This window comes from Vanellus vanellus (assembly GCF_965231255.1).
Source record: "Vanellus vanellus genome assembly, chromosome: 9".
Classification (NCBI taxonomy): Eukaryota; Metazoa; Chordata; class Aves; order Charadriiformes; family Charadriidae; genus Vanellus; species Vanellus vanellus.
The window spans coordinates 197,309-217,254 of NC_138914.1; the positions used below are offsets into that span (position 1 = coordinate 197,309).

Below are 19,946 nucleotides of genomic sequence, written 5' to 3' on the forward strand. Positions count from 1 at the left end.
AGCATGCATTATAAATGAGGAATCATCATCATGAGAAACTGATATGTTCTAGTTCCTCAAGCACACCCCGAAGCTTTTGTGGTAACCTTTCTTGTACAAAAATAATTAGAGGTTGGGCAGCTGTGGGTTTTCACTGGCATTTTATTCTGTTATGGTGGCGGCAGTAATTCTCGGGGGCTACTTGCTAGGTATTGGAGGTGAGGTGAGGTGAGGAGAGGTTTCTTCAGCTGTTGTCAGCAGAGGTGCGTGGTGAGTATGCTCTGGCCATCTTTTTCCATAACTAAATGAAACTGTTTGAGTGCCTCACAGTTCTGCAAGCTCTTGGACCTCTCTTTGTCTTCTACTCCACGAAGCCGAGGGAGACAGCTGCCAGTGACGGGTCTGAGCAAACCCAGCTCTGACCTTCACCTACGCGCTTAAAATCTGGATCTGAACTTCCTGTTTCCGAATGTTTCTGAATTGAAGAGTGTTCATATTTGGAGAAGTACCTAATAACTTTCTTCGGCTCATTAGTTCTCATTTCTAATAACTGTTTCCTTTTATTAGGAATACATAATCCGTGTTCAGAGAGGAGTTTCAGCAGAAAACAGTTGGCAGGTAATTTCTTAAACCTGTGATTCATTTAACCAGGATGCCTTTTTATGAAGAATTTGAAAATTGTCTCTTCCTAGATTTTAAATTAGAGCTGGAGAGGGAAGTGTTGGTTTGGAATTGAGAACATGAAGTGCTTGAATGCTTTTGGTCAAAAACTAAGACAGTATTGCTGCCAGCTACAGAAGACGTGTTGTCTGCTGCTATTGTGAATATTCCAGGAAAAATGCCTGTGGAGTTACTACTGTGTGTTGGTACAACCATCATTTTTAAATCTCAAAAGCCAGTTTGCCTTCCTTAGCGCTAAAATCACAGCCTTGCGGGTACATGACCAACAGAACCTAGAAGTAGTAATGAGGAGGACTATGAAAAGTTGTTGCATCCAACATGGCAAAAATGCTTTGTTTGCAGACAACTTTGCTTGCAAATATCTTTTTAAAGCTGTTTTAAGATAATGTTTAGAAATGCATTTTTGATCTGTTCGAGATGTGATTAAAAGCTACTCTTTGCTTTCCAGCAGTTACACATTTGTACAAAAATGGTTAAAAGAAGAAGATTGTAAATGGGAATTACTTTTGTCTGATGGGATTTTGAAGAGTAAAAAGCTAATGGGAAAAGTAATATGTTTCCTGAACTTTGTCTTTATATTTTTCAGATTGTGAGGCGATACAGTGACTTTGACTTGCTTAACAATAGCTTGCAGGTAACTTTCACCCTTGATATATAAATACAAAATGTCATTTAGAAGGATATATTCAAAATGGCTTGTGATATTTTTATATATTGCAGTGAAGAAAAAGCACAAATTCACGTAGCTCTAAAGAGAAACTTGTGGCATCAAATGTAACCTGAATGTATGTTTTCTCTTGTAAAATTTTACTTTTGGCATCAACAGGACCAATTTATATAGAAATGGAGGAAATTGGCAGATACTGAATCTTTTCCTTCAGTACCGTGACTTGTTCCGGTTTTATGTGTTATTATTTGTTCCTCCTTTGATTCGAAGAACGCCAAGGCACATACCAGCCTTAAATTCAGCATTGAAGTGCGATGTGTCTCGTTATTTATATTCGTCTAAAAGCACTACCAGATGCTGCTTATCATGTGATGGTTTTCTGTATCACTGGAAAGCGTTCCTTAGTTAAACACTGGACTTACTGTGCGTTTTCTTTTGCTTTTTAGGACAATTATTTCTTTTGAGTTTGTGTGGGAAAATGCGTGGCATATGAGTGTGTTTGGGAAAAAGGGGGAAGCAGCAGTGACTGGCATCTACAGGAGTGAAACTTGTTTCTTGAGATTTCCGTAGTACTGTGCAAGGAAGATAGCAAGTGAACGCTTCTGCGATTTGAGGATAGATTTTTGTGACTTTTACTTTTTTTTTTTTCCCCTGTTAAACGTTGTGTGAATTCAAGAGCTTAACACCGCTTCCACTCCCTCCCCCCTGCCCCAGTCACATCGGCTGTCCTGCTTGATGAACCTCAGTGGGCAAAACCATGTAAGGATGTTGAATTGTGCACTCTGATAGTCTACTATAACTGATTCCTATGCTAGAAGGTGGATGGGGGGACAAATTAGACATAATTCAACAGATGCAACATGGTTGCGTTATGGAATTATTTTATTGAATTTGCAGTGGCACATAGGAACTTGATTTTCATGACCTTGAAACCTCTTGTGTGATGTGCTGAATAAATGCAATACAAAGATGACTGCTGCTCCAGAGAAATCCAAGATTTAAGATCAGATGAGCACCCGCGTGAACATAGGGAAACGAGACGGTCTATGTCGGGCACAGTACATAGTGGTCATTGTAGTCTTAACCATAGCCAAATTTTGATAGAGATCACAGAGAGAATTTTGAGAAGGTTTTAAAAAGAAGAAAGGGTTCACTTTTGCAGCCACCTATAACGAGCTCCTCTTAACTGTGGGAAAGAGAACGTGTTAAGGTGTGAAAAAGCTTTGTTGCCTTCTCATTTAACTTGCAAATGAGGCAGCTTTAGTAGAAAAGGCAATGGACCTTTAAGACTTAAAACTTAGAAATGGCAGGTACCGAAAGGGTAGGCCTAGGTGGAAGATCTAGAAAGTGAAGGTAAATAGGTTATGTATGATGCAGGACAGAAAGAAAAGGCTCTTGTATCTGAGGCAGAGGTGAATGATAGAAGTGGAGTGTTCAGGAATTTATTTGATAACAACTTGCAGAGTGGGACAAGGAGGAACTGGTCTGGTGGGAGGTGTCCCTGCCTATGGCGGGGCGGTTGGAACTTGATGATCTTCAAGGTCCTTTCCAACCCAAACCATTCTATGAATTTGAAAGGGGAGAGATTTTGCAGCTATAAGACACGAAGATCTGGGACAAAAATGTCAGCTGCTAGAAAAGATCAAACAGAATCATCAAGATGTATCTGACTTGGAGAGGGGGGAATGCAGAGGGCAGCTGAATTAACAGGCCGTGGTCATTAGCACTTGGTCTCCTTCAGTGAAGACTACTGCTCACCCCTTGGTGTTCAAACTCCTCTTTCTGCTTTCCACAGTCTGGAAAGGCAAATACGTATCTCAGCTTGGAGGCAGCCTTTTCTGGTTGGTACAGAGAGCTGCCCTGAGAGGAGTAATTCTTCATTACGTGCCCAGCAGAAGGGCAGGAAGAGAGTTTTAAGCCTTTACCAAAGATGCACAACTCTGCTTTTGACAAACACCGCTGCTCCTCCAGCCTAGTTCCATATGCCAGGGCTTGAGAGGCAGCAGACAGTAGCTGGTGAGAAGCATGTTGAAGTTGCTCTTTTCTCCCACTGTTTTGGAGTTTTTTATAAATTGCTCTTTGTGATGCTGTAGTTGAAGCTTTCTGATCCATTAAGACATGCAACACTCCTCCGATCTTTCCATCCAGAACTCGAAGCAACAATATTTCATCACACTGTTCAGGGTCCCATGACTTGTTTTTAAACTCTTTTCTCATCTTGTGTATATTGAAATTAGAGTAAATAAACAAAACTCCAAGCAAAACAAAACACCCCCCCAAAAAAGCCCCACTGTATAAAGCAATGAGCAATAAGAAAATACCAAAACCCAGTCTCCTTCCTTCAAAACTAAAATGTTGCTGGAAAAACTGCTGGAGCTTCTTTTGGGTGTAGAGCCTCAGGTTCTTCCAGTTCTTGTGGCATCCTTGACCTCTCTGTAGCTTTGGGTGGTTGTGTTTGAACACAGAGCTGCAATTGAGTTGGAATACAACTTTTCTGCTGTTAATCTGGTGCTACCTGTGCAATAATGGTAAGGACTAAGAATTTCCAAACTGTCCAGGCAAGGGGATGCGGTCCTACCGCGCACCTTGGAAATAACGAGAGCTGTATAGCTGTGACCCTGATCTGCATCAGAAAGTTTCAGGCCAGATTCCCTGAACTCTCAGCTGCGTACTGGATTGAAAAGCTCCTTCCAGGCCATCCCGCATTTCTTCCTCTTCGCTTACTTGACAGAGATGTGTGGAGATCATTGGCTGCTCTTCTATTTTAAGCGAACTACTTACTGGTACAGTATTCACAGCAAGATATCTGGCTTTTGTGAAGCATTTTATTGCAGCTTTTGAACGGACATTCCTGAGGAGGCTGTGGTTTGAAGATAAGAATGTTAATTCCCAGGTTCTCCTGTGGTGAAGCCCATCCTGGCTCCAGCACTGAGCTGGGGCCATGGAGAAGTACAGCTGGTGTTTGACAGCATGGGAGGTCTGGGCAAGGTCAGAACCTCAGTGAGGTGTTCTTCTGTGGTAGGCAGTGTTCGCACTGTGCTGTGCGTTTTGGCAGATAGCCACAAAAACCTGGGGCTGAATGTTACTTTCTGCTGAAAAATAGCAGATGTGTGGTTTATTGAAATTTTAAAACAAATAATAGTGGTTTGAAAACATCTGAACTAGAGTCCTTTTCTCTCTGATGGTAGCTAGCCGTCAGGTCAAGAAGGTAAAGGTGATTATGATTTGACGTGCTTTTCAAGTGAGTAATACCAGAAATGCTTTTAGTTCTCATTTAAAAACTTGTTTTTGAATTGACGTAAAATTCATCTGCCAAATGAAGGTTCTGTATGCCTCTGGTGTTACAGCCAGTAATTCACCAGATTAGTTTTAAGTGGTATATTGTTGCTTTTGGGTTTATTCCTGGATATATTTTTTCCCTTTTGGGTGTAAAAGAGCATTAAAAAATGCTCAGTGGATTGGATGATTTTTATTAACATTGGTAATTCAGGTGTAGCCTTTTTTAGCCCGTGATTTGCAGTCAGAAACAGAAGTAGGAGAAGTACTAAGGTGAGGTGAGGACAACTCCTGTGTTCAAAAGGAGGAGGAAAAAAGGAGAGGGATTGCTACTTCTGCCCCAGTTGCTCGAACTAATCCTTTCCTTTTAACTAGTGGAAAAAGTAAAGTTGTTCAAACACCAAAAAGTCACTGTCTTCTCCCTGGTGAACTGTTTGCTTTAGAAATGAGGTTATTGCATCTGGTGTAATTGGTTCCTGCAATACACATTTCTTACCGATAACTCCCATGGAGATTCAGCGTACCCAAGGCAGGTGCTTTGATCTGCAGGGCAACGATGCGTTAACAACATGAAAAAATTATTCTGGCAATTCACATGACGTAATAGAATGTAAACACTGTGTGCAACCTAGTGTTGTTTTCCAAAGCTGATCTCTTTGATCTGACTTACATAAGGCTTTGAATTTCTGTACATTTTTTCATCGCCCCATTTCAGAGTATTTCTCTGATTTTTATCTGAAGTTTTGGATCAGTTATGTCAACATAAACCAACTACTGCACGTCCGTTGGTGGATTGCAGCTCTGGCTGGGTGGCAAGATGTATAGCTGTTTAAGAACTGTTCAGCAATAAATTTGGAAGAGAAAATGGAAAAGTTGCACCATATTTGAAATTACAGATTTAAAATACTGACAGTAAGGGCTTTAAATTAACGATAAAGGCAGTAGAGGCAAAGGAAAGTTATTAATCTGCACTTCACGAAATAAGAGAACATAAATTTTATCTGGAGAAAATGGTAAGGCATGAATTGTTTTTGTGCTGTGGTGGTGTCATAGAAAGGATTTGGCTGAAAACTGTAGCCATTTAGTATCTGAAAGTTTTGTGTAGTGATCTTAAACGCATGACTCACGACCAAAAATTTATCTTCTCGCATTTTCAGTGTCATTCCACTTGCTAAGCTCTTCACAGTGGGATGCGAGCTGTTGCCTGACTAGCTCACCCTGATAACAGTACTTGGAAAAAACATAAAAGCTTGTGTAGACACAGAACAAGAAGAGTTACCCAGTAGTTAGCTTGCTGCTGAGACTCTCTCACTTTCTGGGTTGCTAGTTTATATCCCTGAGGCATTTTGAGAGCAAGGTTAGTAATTTTTTCTCTCCTTTTAAGGTCTCAACTCTCAGTCTACCTCTTCCTCCAAAAAAATTGATTGGAAACATGGAGCGTGAATTCATAGCTGAAAGACAGAAGGGACTCCAGGCCTATCTCGATGTAATTACTACCCATCACATCCTGTCTAACTGTGAATTGGTAAAGAAATTCTTGGACCCAAACAGCTATTCTGTAAACTACACTGGTAAGTGAGGAATTGCAAAACTGCATTACAGTTTCACTTCAGCAAGCGTGTGTGTCTTCCATTAATGCTGGCAAGGATTTACAGCAAAGCACGGGGGGCGGGTGGAGGGAACAGCCTTCCCAATTTTCACTCTGTGCATGTGATTATTTATGATAAAGTTTCTCCAACTCTGCATGAATCGCGCTGCAATTGTCAAATCTAAACATTTGAATTATTTTACAGCAGAGTGATGAGGATCAAGATCTGTGTAAGGAGAACTTGGGGGAGGGGGATTGGTGAGAGCGACGTCTACTTTTTCACAGTTTGTGATAAAAGGGGAGTGTTGGTGTTTGGAAATAATTTGCCTACCGAAGGTAAGGTGGAGTTAAGCTTTTCAGCTCTGCATTCTGTTAAAGCAGCCGGTTGTCTGAACACTGAAACTTATATTTGTCGTGGTTCTGAGGTTTTTCAAATCAACAGGAACGATTGTGGTCGTCTTGTCTAGCTCCTGCTGTCACTTTGGGTTGTAAGACTTCCTAGAACTACTTGTTTGGGCTAGGTTGAGTACTTTTTCAAGGCTTGAATAAGTCACACCCCCTCTCGCCCCAAGTACTGGAAAATCACTTGCATCCCTTAAAACGATATCCCAGTGATCAGTTCTCTTCATTATTACATGTTTCTTCTTTGGATTTGTCTGGCTTCAGCTACTGGAAATTGTTAAATATTTGTCTTACAGACTGAAAAAAAAACTTCCCCTTAGTGATGAAACCCGCTCCACAGATAGAGTTCGTGGGCAAACTGACTCTTTGCAAAATGCAAAGCTTGTTTTCATAAAAACAGAGCCTACTGAAGCAGGAACTTGCTGTTTCCTTTTCACTTGTCTTTTTGCTCTCCCTTTATGTAACATTCTTGTATCTCCAGCTTCAAAGCACAAAGAACACTTCCCGGATGTTTATGATAAGCTGTGGAGGAGTTGTAAATTATTAGTAACTCTTTAGAGGATGCAGTTTGTCTGGCTAATGCTGAGCGAGCAATTTAATCCTCGAGGAGACACTGTGACTTCTGCGTTAATTCTGGGCACGTTCATCGTGATTGTTTTTTCAGCAAGTTGCAGGGAGGTTAGTAGCAATTGAGTCATTGCCTATGGTCTTTGGAGACACCGTCAGTTTGTCATTTTTTACGTGCTGGAGCACTGAGCTGACACTTACTGCGCTGTTCTCTCTCTTTTTCCTCGCCTGTTTTTGGAGAGAGAAGATACAGTGCAGAAAGATCAGCGCATCCTTACCTTTTTGCTGTATTTCTATGCCAAGATAAGCCATGTCAGAGAAAACTCCTTGTTGGCATGATTCCCTTTCTCCCCCTGCTGTCACCGCTTCTCACTGAGATTTCCCCTCGGATCACTTCATGAGTACACCAGTTGTGTTCCCAGCTGTGGGAGAATTCAGTAACCAGAAGGGTGTCCTCCCTCCCCTCACCCAAAATACGTGTTGGATCATGATAGCTAGCAAAATAACCTTTGCCTGCACAGAAGAGGACAGATTAACACGTAGTGAAACAGAACTGATAAATTTACATGTAGTAATGGCAACGTAGATGAACATTAAAAAAATGTAAATGTTAGCACTTTTACAGGTATAGCAGAAACATTTCGTGATCAAATACAGTGTGGGAAATCTTCACTGTGAGCCTTGGATTTGGACTTGGAAGCGTAGATCTAGTGCAGACAGAATGCAAACTCAATAAGCTAAGTTTTTTAAAGGCAGTGCTTTCTGTTTTCTCTGTGGATTTGAGCTCTCAGGTTAAAAATGCAAACGCCCTTTGACTGTGGTTTTATCTGATTTCCTTTTAAAGTGATTTTGCTGACTTTCAGCCTGAATCCCTGCAGGCTTCCTTCTGGCATTGAACCTTACCTGACATGTGGGTAATCATCTTAAATATTCTCTTATAAACTTTTTTTTTTTTTCTTTCCAGAAATTGCCTTACAGCATGTTTCAATGTTTTTCCGATCAGAGCCAAAGTGGGAAGTGGTAGAACCATTAAAAGATATAGGTAAGAAGAGCATGTATGCATGACAGCTTGTCTGATATTTTTTTCCAACTATATGAGTGGTCCTAAGATTACATTACTATCTTTGCTTACAGACCTTCTCCTCCCTGTAAGCCATGTGATTTAGTAGTGTTTTAATTAAAGCTGTTGACGACTCTTCTTTTGTAGGTTGGCGAATACGTAAGAAATATTTCTTAATGAAGATTAAGAATCAACCAAAGGAACGGCTAATGTTAAGCTGGGTATATATACCTTCATCTCATACTCAAGTCTTTCTTAATGAACCTGGTGTATGTCATTTATTTTGGCTACCGTGCAGGAGTGGCAGAGAGATAGTCTTAACAGCTCAGGCTTTGAAAGAGCCTTGAAAGCCCTTAGGTGGATGTGTGGTGTGGGAACTTCTTATGTTTCTTTCCTCTGGCGGCAAGTCCAGTCTGCAAGTTTCCGTGCCTGGTCATTTGTTCCTATTCCGGCACCTCTGTTTCTTCAGTTGTAATGACGTTGACCATAGTATAAATTCGCTCACTGAAAATAACAAAGCGATCCTTTTTGAAGTGGTGCGTTTCCTTCCTTGGATCTTTAGTTTTACTGACAAACTGATAGGTGGGAGAGGCATGAATAGCTCCTTTAAGGTAGGCATGCATTGACACCAAATAGTTTGTTGTTACTAAACGCTTGCTTGTGTTCCTGTACCGAAATGTGCTGCCCTCTTAATTATGTCAGCATAGCTGTTTGTGAGACTTCGCCGGAGAGCGGATATCGCTAAAGCCTGCGGTAGGAGGGAAGTTTTTCTTGCTGGAGAGGAAGAAGGTGGGGGTTTAAGCCTTATCAGTTCACAGTGCACACAGTCCCCAAGTTTGGGGTTGGCAGAGTTCATTCGGTGGTAGTAATGCACGTTGGGTATGGGGTGGGGAAGGAGGCAATAATACTTATTTACTGTCAGGCACTTTGTATTGTGAAACCATGGCTTTATTCAGCCTCTTCAGGTTTCATTCAGTGTGTGTAATTTCTTTGCTTCCTCTTCAAAATGTATCTTATCTTCAAGGAGATGTCTTAATTTGTGAGAGCAGAATATAGATCACACTTTCTTTATGGAATGCAACATTTATTACGGTGCCATTCTGTTCCTATTTATTTCCAGGCTGATCTTGGCCCTGATAAATACTTGTCTGACAAAGACCTACAGTATGCTGTGAAACTTCTTTCTTCTTGTTCTGTGAGTATTACTTGAAGACTTTTAAGTTGTGCCAGCACAAGAGTGATCTTGCAAAAGCGCATATAGCCTATTAGACATAGTTTGTAATTTTAGCGTTGCTTTCATTTAAAGATGTGTGAACCTTTTAATTACGTTTCCCACACAATATGAGGTAATGTGTTCTCAGCACAAACAATAATCCTGCAGGGCTATTACAGGAGATTGAGTTGTGGTTAATTTTATTTTTTTCTTCTTGTGCAGTAGTGTGAGATCACGAGCTTTTATTTCAGCTCCTGGACACTTTTAGGCTGTTAGGATAGTGCTCTCTAGGTGTAATTGTTAATCCATGTTCTTGGGTTATTCTCAGGCAGCAGTGAATAAGGCAGTGCAACAAGTGTCATTATTTTTTCAGTTCCTTGAACTTAAGACAGGAATATCTTAGCAGGGGTACAATGGAGGCTGTCCAGTTTAAGTTCCTGTGCAATGCCATGCCAATAGACATCTCTGTCTGAAAAACTGGCGTTTGACTCCAAAGGAGCTTCTCTTTAAGGATGTTAAGCATGTCAGAGACTGGCTGAAAAGGATGGTGTTTAAACTGGTAAACCTCTGTGCAGTCTTGGAACTCAGCAGATGCGCACAACAGGAGAGGCTGAAAACCGGACTTTTCAGCCCCCAAACCAGACTGAAACTGATGTATTAAAATAGGACGTGAACAAGGGGTCTTTTCCTAACTTGCAACGTCAATCAAAATATGTATTGCATGTGTAATTTATTTCCAGCTGTGCTGTCTCATTTGGTTTCACAAAGTTGCAGGAAGTCGTTATAATAATTTCTGAAGATGTAAAACTGTTATGACAGCTATTAATGTCGAGTTTCCTTATGTGCCGTAGTTGTATAAAACCATGAATGAATTTATTAGCTTAGCATGATGTAACCTACAGTAAAGCTGCTCATGTATAAGTATTAATGGGGCTGGATTCTTCATTTGTCTCAACTGCCAGTCTGTTTTGTTAAAAAGAAATCCACCATCTTATGTGGAAATTGAACAATGTTCTTGTGAAGTTTTCTTTGCATTTACTCCAGGTTGAGACTGAATAGCTTGAGCAAATGTCACTGACAGAATCCAATTTATTACTTTAAGTATACAACTGAGGCAGATCTTTTCTTACTTGTGAATCGAGCAAAAATGGAGTACAGAATCTGTCATCTAAAACTTACTTACAGTTTCTTCTTTTGGTAGCATCCTTATATTTACAAAATCACTTTTGCCACTGCCAATGAATCTTCAGCACTGGTTATTAGACCGTTCAGTGAAAAAGGGACACTAAAGGACCTTATTTATAAGGTAAGGTCTCCCTCTCCTGCCCCCAACTCAAATGGTAGAATGTTTTCCGGAATGAGCACAGTATGTCTTTTATAAAGCTGTTCACCACCTCTATTGCTAAGCAAACTAAGACAGTTACTGGCTTTTCTGGGCGTGATACTTCACACGTGTGTTTCTTTTACAGGCAAAGCCAAAAGACCCATTCCTGAAGAAGTACTGCAATCCTAAAAAAATTCAAGGCCTTGAACTTCAGCAAATAAAAACATATGGAAGGCAAATATTAGAGGTATATATTTTTTTTTGCTTTATTTGCCAGCCTTTATGATTTATTTTCTTTTTCTAGGCCAACTGGTTTAACAAGAAAAAGTAGAGAAACTTCTGAGCGCACAAGCCTTATTTCAGCAGTAGACTTCAAAGCTAAATGTAAATTGAGATTAGCTGCTGGGAGTTGAATTTAGATGCGTATTTGAGGCCATTTCTGACCAAAAAAAAAAGAAAAGGGGAGTTAGTAAGTGTGGAGCTTAAATGGGAGAGAGGTGATAATGTGTTTTGTTCCTTGTGGAAAAAGGGAAAGAAGTAATTCACAGCCTGCAGAACATGTGCCATAAATTCATTCTAATTAATGTGTTTTTTAAAATTTTTTATTCGAACTGTGATATTCAGTAGAATTGTGAATTTTACTTTCTAGCGCTCTTTGGGAGGTGTCTGTTAGCCTGCTTTGAGGATCAGCATCAAGTGTTTGTTTTGTGAGAAATGCTACCAGTGAAATGGAAATAAATAGTCAGCCAAAGGTGGTGTAGATAGAAGATGAAGTTGAGAAAGCATTCTGAATAGGGACCTCGTTTGTTGTGTATCTGCTTTAGTATTGGAGCATTTAAGGTCTTGAGGTCATCAGAGCATCTTGTGACAGTGCTTCTGTATTGGATTTTTTTCAGGTATTAAAATTCTTGCATGAGAAAGGATTTCCTTATGGCCATCTTCACTCTGCCAATGTGATGTTGGATGGGGACACCTGCAAGTTACTGGATCTAGAAAATTCCTTGTTGGGACTTCCATCATTTTATCGATCATACTTTTCACAGTTCCGGAAAATTAATGTAAGATTCCGGCAATTAATTCAGCTGACTCTTATGCATCCCTTTATCCTCAACTTCTGTTTGCGGAGAACTGACTAGAATGAAAAAAACCTCTCTCATCCCCCTTTCTTTAATCTGAGCTTTTCTCCATCAAATCCCTTTTCTGCTTCCCCCAAATCACTGTCTGGCTGCAGAGAAGTTTTGTTGCAGCGCACTGGAGTGAGGCTGGGGCCAAAGGTAAGCAGGTAGAAGGGGAGTGCAGGTGAGCGTTTTCCTGACAGCAGTGCTGGCACAAATAGGAATAAACTGCAGTTGTTTTAAGATCTCTTTCCACCCTGGTCTCGTATTTCATAGGAATGTGCATATTGTCTACCACACTTTTTCACTTGTATGTCTGTACAATGAGCGCAGCTTATTACTTGGTCTGAGCTGGGAGTAGTAATCAGCCTTGCCTTTGGTGGATACTGTGAAAATTGATTAGAAGCTTGCAGACGTCTAGCTATTAAAAGCTGCTTTTTATTTGTTTGAAGGGTGTCTCTTAACTGCAGTCTTGCAAAGCAAAATATTATCTTCCTACAAAAAAATGAAAACAAATTTCCCCTGTTGCAGCAATGCAGTCTTTTAGCCAGCATCTTGTCCTGCCTTAAATGCTCATTGCAGTAAATGCCACACAGCCTCACAAGACAGCTGCTTGCTGACCTGGCTAAACAAGTTCTGCTGTGTTGTCAAAGAAACGATCAAAAGTTCATGGTTAGTCCAAATCTGTTAGTGCCATCAAAGCTCTAAGCCTCTTCCAGTAAGAGGAGCCGTTTCTGTTTAAACATGGTTCAAAAATCCTGGAAATACACTGTCTGGGAGCTTAGTTTGTTGTGTACAGCTTGTGCAAACCTAAGGAGGAGTGAAAGAGGCTCTCCTAGGTTTGTTTGGTATGTATTTTTGCTGTCTTATCTACCTCCCTGTAAAGTGAGAGCTGGTAATATTATGAATCTTACTCTTTACTGTTTGACTTAGCTAGCAAAACGTGCTTGGTTGTGATTTGTATCAAAGTATGGCTCTAAACTGCTGCGTATGAAAAGAGTTTACTACTTCATGCATTTTTACAGAACATGACTATACCGCTGTCCCATTTGTATCATCACATACAGCAGTAGCTGCTTTTGCTTGAGGTGTGAAGGTTTCATTTGAGCTAAAGTTATGCAGGGAAATGGTTGTGGTTACAAACTGTCCTAGTGGTTCCTCTCTTCTGCCTTCAGATGCGAGACCACTCCTTTTCTTTAATGGGTCATCACATGTTTCCAGACCGCTTGTGAAAAGCTGATTAGTTCTAGCAAGTTGTGTTTTTATTTTTTTGTTCTTCTGCAGACTTTAGAAGGTGTTGATGTCCATTGCTTTGGGCACTTACTGTATGAAATGACATACGGAAGACCCCCAGATACGATTCCAGTAGACAGCTTCCCTCCTGCACCATCGGTGTTTGTTGGTCAGTACACAATCGAGAAAATGTTTGTCTCGGCTTCCTGGGTACTCTTAGCTTTTGCCTAAGCTGAAGTGCTGTGAAATAGCAGCCTAAGATCTTTGCAGCCTGTGGCTGGAAAGTCTCGTTTAGTAATTTTTAAAAAGCAAAATGTGTTCTTCCTGAAATATATGTAGCATATAATTATTTTTTTAACTGAGTGATAAAGCAGTGTGCAGCAAGTAATTAGATGTCTGGATTCCCTCGCCTCATGTCTAACATTCTTGAGAAGTTTGTATGTGTAATAGTAACATTATAATAAAAAACACATGTCGCAGAGCGGCATCACTTTTTAGTTGATGCAGTACTTAGGGGAACATCATGCGGCAGTGCCAGATGTTCATTCTAAATCATTTGCTATCCTGCAGTGCAAAAATGTGTTCATTCTTATTATTTCTTTGGTAGTGTCTGTGTTGGAATCCATTCTGACCTGTGAAGCTATGAAGAATGGAATGCCAACTGTTTCACGGCTCTTACAGATGCCGTAAGTCTTGTTTTACTTGTTTTATACACATAGCAATGTTTTAAATCATATTAGGCGAAAGAATCTTTTTTGGTCTTGTTCCTTTTAAGGAAGATTTGCTCCTCATTCTAAGGGATGTAGCGTATCCCAAATGAAGCTTTAAAATCGTTAGGCTTTATAGAACCCATCCCTTGTTAATGTGATAGATGCTTATTTAACATTTCTTTCTCTCTTGGTGTGTTGGAGCTGCCAAGAATTCATTTTGTTTAGTAGGGTGCTATGGTTTAAATTGTTCCAGCTAATAAAGCAGTGCAAGCGTGATTGCGATCATATGCAGGTTGTTTTAAAGCATTTGGAATAAGGAGCGGTTTTGCATGTGCCGTTCAGACCTACTTTAGTAGATTTTGCTATCAGTTTACTTATGACTAGCAAAATAGATCCCTTGCTTTGCTCAGCAGTGACATTTAGACGGGGTCTGGGTATGAAACGTTATGCAGAAGTTCTGGCTGGTTTCTTGCGGGGCTGGCTTAGGGATTCCCTGGAGCACAGACAGCATATATTTCCTTACAGGCTCTCCTCCCAGTGGTTCGGTGAAGTGCTAAAGGCAGGTACAGAGCAGGATTAGGATGCAGAAAGGGGCAATGTCAGTGCATGACTGAGCTGGAGATCATACCTGTCTGCAGTGCCGCCCTTCCTGCGACTAGGAGACAGTATTACCAGGGAAATTGTGTGCTGTCACTGTGCTGTGACGTGTCACCAGCGGGCTGAGCATAGAACCCCAGCTCCTGGGGGGGGGGGGGGGGGGGCTTTTGTGTTTTCTTAATACAAGGTGCCAGAGTTGTGACCTTATAAATAACAGATTGCCCATACCTAAATCTGGGTCTGATCTCACAGGATACAGACTGCGGTACGCTGAGAGCGTGCTCCAAGATTCTTATTTCCTGGTTGGGAAGAGTCACTGCTGGCTTGTCTCAGCCTTCGATTCCTTCTACTCCTGCCTTGCTTTGGCCTTAGAGGAGGTGGGAGGTAGAGAGGAGTGTAGGCAGGGGAGAAATACTGTGAGAGAACTCTGTGAATACAGGAATGTACAGGTGTTCAAAGATGCTGAACAAACAATCCGTGCGCGGCTGTATCTCATATGTAGGTCTATATACTACATTCCCTTCATACCAATACTCTTCACAAGTGTTCTATGTAGTCGTGCAATGCAATTAATGTAATGTAAATATTTATTAAGCTTTATTATTTATTATAACTGTATAAACTGTGAGTTTGCTTAATTTTGCAAGTACACGTAATCAGAAAAGGTCAGGAAAATGCCCTGTAAGCAAGGGTGAACATTCACGGGCTTTTAAAAAGTCTTTTAAAATTTGATTTATGTCTGAGTTTTTCATGGAATACTATTCTTATAAATTTGATTCTAGACTTGAATTTGTTTTCTCTAGCATAGGCCTGTGATAATTTTCCATAGTGAATAGCAACAAAAGAATCTCTGAAATCTTTATCTCAGAGCCAGGGATATCTCAGATCTCTTTCTGGGACAGTTTTCTAGTATGTTCTCCAGAACAAAGTATCTTGAAATGGACTAACCAGTTTATTTTCAGGCTACCATTGCCCTCTAGTGTCTCTGTTTTGGATGGAAAAGGATTAATCATTTAAGCTGTTGCTGCTGATACCGTAGAGGGGAGAGCAAAAATATTAGAATGTTTGCTTTAGTTGCCTTTGCCAGAGTACAGACAAGAATGCAGATATTTTCAAATGTTAAGTTCACTCGTTGATCTTTCACATGGTTCTTGCTAATGCTAAAAGAGCAGTTGTGCTCAGAGAGTTTTCTTAAAAAGATCGATGATTTTGTTTAGGTGAAATTTAAAATAAAGTCCTTGCTGATCTTTTGTCATTAAAGAATCCATATACTTTTAAGGAAAAGGCATTCTAGTTTTGGGGAAACCCTTCTCTGCCTTTGATAATTGTACCTGTTCTGTCAGCTTTCAAAATATTCCAGGCAGCCTTGCTTACTCTGCCATCGGTGGTGGCTACATTCTGGGGGTTGGATGCTGCTCATTTTACAGCAGTGCTTGGAAAATAACAAGCAGTTCATTAAAACCTGGGGAAAAAACCTGAACAGTGGCCTAGAGATGAGGACAGAGAAGGAAAAGGAGAAGGAGGGAGTTAAGCAAATAGTACCAGTAGTATTCTTGCTGTGGTTCTGTCTATCTCTTGGGAGTGATATTTCTTTTTTTTTTCTTCTTTTCTTTTTTTCATCTACTCACAGATTATTCAGTGACGTCGTGCTAACAAACTCTGAGAAACCACAGTTTAAGGTAGAGTTGAACATTGATTCGCTGATGTTTGTGGAGGTGCCGGGCTGCGGGTAGCTGTGCGTTAGTGGACAGACAGGGTAGAGGAGACTGGCTTTATGGTGGTTGCCATCAGTATTTAGATTCCTTTGCTGAATTGTACCCAAGAACGCTATATCACCCCTTCGGAGGGAGGCATGGTGTGACCCATGAGTGTTCAAGTGCATTTTCTGACTTGGAGCTCATTTGCGTGACTAATGATGGCACTGTATCTGAGCGGAGGCTGCTAAGTAATGTGGGTCCCTTCCAGTGAGTGCACACGGATTTCTAAGACCTGTGGCAGCCGATTTTTCTCGGTGAGACCATCACCACATCACTGCCAGCTCCAGCGCTGCAGTGCTGAGGCTTTTGGGGAGCCACATCTGCTCCCATCGGGGAGGGGGAGCTGCCCCAGGGCACTTCTCGTGGGGGGCACGTGCTGTGTGTCTTGTGTTATCGGCCTCGTGGCAGTTTGGGGCTGTGACCGGAGTCTCACGACAGTTAGCTGTCCCTGCCATTAGAGTATCCCTTCCATTACTTCCAGTGTTTCTTTGCCCCTGCTGTTAGATCTGTAGCTCGGTTTGGAGTGGAAAACACGCATCTAGATTCTTCTTTTCCCCTTCACTAAGGGAATAGTGTCAGTGCTTGGGGCTTTAGATGGGCGACAGGACCAGATGAATGGTGAGTTTTGAGCAGTCAAGTTATGTTTTCCTGTATCATGTTTTGTGCTATGATATTTTTTTTTCCCCCATTCTGTATTAGATTCCTACTAAATTAAAAGAGGCATTGAAAACCTCCAAGGAATGCATAGAAAAACGATTAACAGAAGAACAGAAATTGGTAACGTCTGTTTCTTTACTGTATTTCCTACAGACATTCCATTTCCTCTTATCACTTTTACATGGGGAAAGTGAGTTTTTACTCACTCAAAGTGATTTTGAGTAATAAAGGCTTTCATCAACAGATTTGCTTTCCCAAAAATGGAGTATGAGGAGTTGTAGAACAGCTGTTGACCCAATGGCATTTCACGGTTTTAAGTGGTGCAGCTTCACAGGCAGTGGCTCCTAAGTTAAAGGATCATTTTAAATGCAGTATGAGACTCCATCCCCTACCAACAACAGTAAAGATAAAAACTAAAGTGAAAAAAGAAAACTAAAGGCGTAGAGTGACTACAGTGTGTTTTCTTGCACCCCAAACATGCTTTGTCTGAGAACTTCTAAGATCTTAACGTGGTCTTTTTCTGTTTTCCCTTCATTTTGAAGATTCACCAGCACAGAAGGCTGACAAGAGCTCAGTCTCATCATGGCTCTGAAGAAGAAAAAAAGAAAAGGAAGATCTTAGCACGAAAAGTAAGCAATCTTTAAATAGGTTTCTCGCACAGAAACAGATGTGTATCTTTTTTGAATGTATAGCTTGCACCACCACAGGTACGCTGGTCTATTCTGTCCTGGGATTTTCTGTACTACTTCCTGATTATTTTCACTTCTGTAGCTGAGCAATACACCTCCTAAGAACTTTAAGTAACGGTAGCTGACTTGCATGTTGGTTTAAGCTGTTTGAGGCTGCAGTATGAAAAGAGGCTTTGTTAGCACCTCACGCAGACGGCAGCCTGGGCTGCTGCCTGGAGCGGGTGTTGGAGCCTTTTTTAGTCTGCTCCTGCAGCACGCTCTCTGTGTTTCTCTTTCTTTTTGTGGGTCAGCTTTCTGCCTTTCCCTTGTGGTCGGAGGACACTGGGGTTGCCCTGTTTGCTTGCCTGGAGGTATCCGAGTGCAGGACAGCCTTGCTGCTGTTGTCATCCTGGCAGCACGTGTCGGGTGTGGGGAGAGGGATGCTGGGTGTGGATAAACCTTGTGTGATACAGTGGATGGCTGTTACAAATTTGCGTGTCAGTTCAATCTTTGTCATGGAAAGCAATTATTCATTCCCATCTTTTGTTTCTTTTGCTCTTTTTTAAAGAAGTCAAAACGCTCTGCCTATGAAAGTGGGGAAGAACACTCGGCAAAATACAGCAACTCAAATAACTCAGGTAACTACAGAGAGAAGAGCTTACTTCTGCACAGCTATGTCAGTGTTTTTGTTGTTGCTGTCATTTTCTGGCTTAAAAGATCCAGGGCCAACATCACTTTACACATTAATATTGGACTACCAGAGCCTGATACCACTGTTTTGGCTATTTAATAATAGATAAACCTAGGGCTGAAAAGTATTGTCAGTGTTAGATTTTCAGCTGCTTTATATAAAGCAATGTGTCCTCTCTTCTGTGCCCCATTCCTCCAAAATAAAAATCAGCCTCTTCATTCTGTTTGACATTTGAGGGGAATAATAATAACGTCCATTATTTGGGCCATTTAATAGTGCAGCCTTCAGGGAGGAACTCGGTGGTGGTCTGTATTCCGTAGTAAGGTGCTAAGATGAATGAGAAAGTTATCTGTTTAATTGCTGCGTCAGTGCCAAATGCTAAAACAACAGAGCCTTTGACAGGTCTTCATTAAGTTAAAATGAATGGTTGGTACTACCGAACAGTTTAACAGAGTTGACTTGCCTGGCTAAAATGTGTCCAAAAGCAGCCTCTAGTGGCATAGTCAGATATCAGAGTAATTTGTGGAGTACAGCAACTGACTGAAAATCATCTCTTATAAGGAGAAATGGGGTGCCATCCATGCAGTGGCACAACTCTTAAGGAGAACAGAATTTGGACGCTGAAATCCAACAGCCTAAGCAACAGAAATGAAGTGTTTCCCATTGAGGAATACTGTTGAGTGCGCTGCTTATGTGTTTGGACCTCCTCTGATACTGTGTACTGTTAAGTCTCTCTGTTCAGATTGGGTCTGAGTGACACTGTTCATATGAGTGGGAGTCTTTCCCAAGATTTCAGTGGAAGCAGGTCTGCATCTTCAGTCAATAAAGTTGGCTTGTTTCCAACAATCTGTCTTGTCTGACTGCGTTGAATTTTAACGTCACAGCTTTAGTTACCAGACTGTTGTTTTATTTAGCAGGCTCTGGGGCGAGTTCCCCATTAACATCTCCATCATCCCCCACTCCGCCCTCTACAGCAGGTAAGTTCTGGAGTCATTACAGTGTTTGTCTTTTCCTTTGTTTTTTATTCCCCCCCCAACTGTGGGTGTTAGTCCCAAGGATGGCTGAGGGATGGTGGTTTTCAAGGATGGAACACACAGATGACCTTTATTTTGTGGCAGCCTGAGCCTAGGCATTTGCTCTCTTTTGAGGACCATAGAAAACCTTTTAATACTGTTCTTTTTCATTTAGTAACCTTTCTTAAGGTACATATGGTATGATTTACCCATAGAGTGTAAGTGCGTGCTGACTTCAGAGTCTATTACTCCAGTCCTACCGACGTTGCTACTTTCCAGACATTTTCTGGCCCTCATGTTGCAGTATGCCTTTGTTCTGATGTTAATGGTCTGTTGTCTCTGAAGTACTGTTTGTTGATCCGTTGGTTTGGTGTATTGTGTCTTTACCCTGTACCACTGTGATGTGGCTTCGGGAATTTTCAGTGTGACAAATGCAGTGGCTTAGGCTGCCTAAATCTCCCCTGTTCTGCTCCAGCCCGTTGATAACACCGGCAGAACTGTAGGAACAAGTCAGAAACTGATTGGGGTTAAAAAGAATATATTTATTATTTGTGGCCAGTTCCCTTTTCCAATTTCCTAGGCTGCTGTGCAAACAATTTTTCTAATGTTTAGGACAGGTGGTGGGAAGTGGTGAAGAATCTGCTTGAGCAGGCAATAGAAATGCTCACGGAAGTTTGATTACAAATGTGAATATTGAGCAACAGTGCACGTGCTTCAGTCTGAAAGTCTAGAAGAGGAGATCCGGCAA

The 19,946-nt window shown here is 41.2% G+C and overlaps 1 protein-coding gene across 6 annotated transcripts in view; it reads left to right on the forward strand.

The window, feature by feature from the left end:
- PXK (PX domain containing serine/threonine kinase like) overlaps positions 1–19,946 on the forward strand; it is a 36,870-nt gene that overhangs the window by 10,114 nt on the left and 6,810 nt on the right. Inside the window, exons 2-17 of one of the 6 annotated variants that reach the window (XM_082487607.1) lie at positions 547–597; positions 1,247–1,294; positions 5,988–6,174; positions 8,125–8,202; positions 8,368–8,441; positions 9,341–9,415; positions 10,635–10,739; positions 10,903–11,004; positions 11,654–11,815; positions 13,157–13,274; positions 13,713–13,791; positions 16,043–16,091; positions 16,869–16,946; positions 17,369–17,455; positions 18,063–18,132; positions 19,103–19,162. In XM_082487607.1, coding sequence (XP_082343733.1) covers positions 547–597; positions 1,247–1,294; positions 5,988–6,174; positions 8,125–8,202; positions 8,368–8,441; positions 9,341–9,415; positions 10,635–10,739; positions 10,903–11,004; positions 11,654–11,815; positions 13,157–13,274; positions 13,713–13,791; positions 16,043–16,091; positions 16,869–16,946; positions 17,369–17,455; positions 18,063–18,132; positions 19,103–19,162 — 1,423 coding nt within the window. Of the gene's footprint in view, positions 1–546; positions 598–1,246; positions 1,295–5,987; positions 6,175–7,259; positions 7,272–8,124; positions 8,203–8,367; positions 8,442–9,340; positions 9,416–10,634; positions 10,740–10,902; positions 11,005–11,653; positions 11,816–13,156; positions 13,275–13,712; positions 13,792–16,042; positions 16,092–16,868; positions 16,947–17,368; positions 17,456–18,062; positions 18,133–19,099; positions 19,163–19,946 lie in introns of those variants that run through there. The other 5 variants (XM_082487606.1, XM_082487610.1, XM_082487609.1 and 2 more) reach the window with 5 other exon arrangements.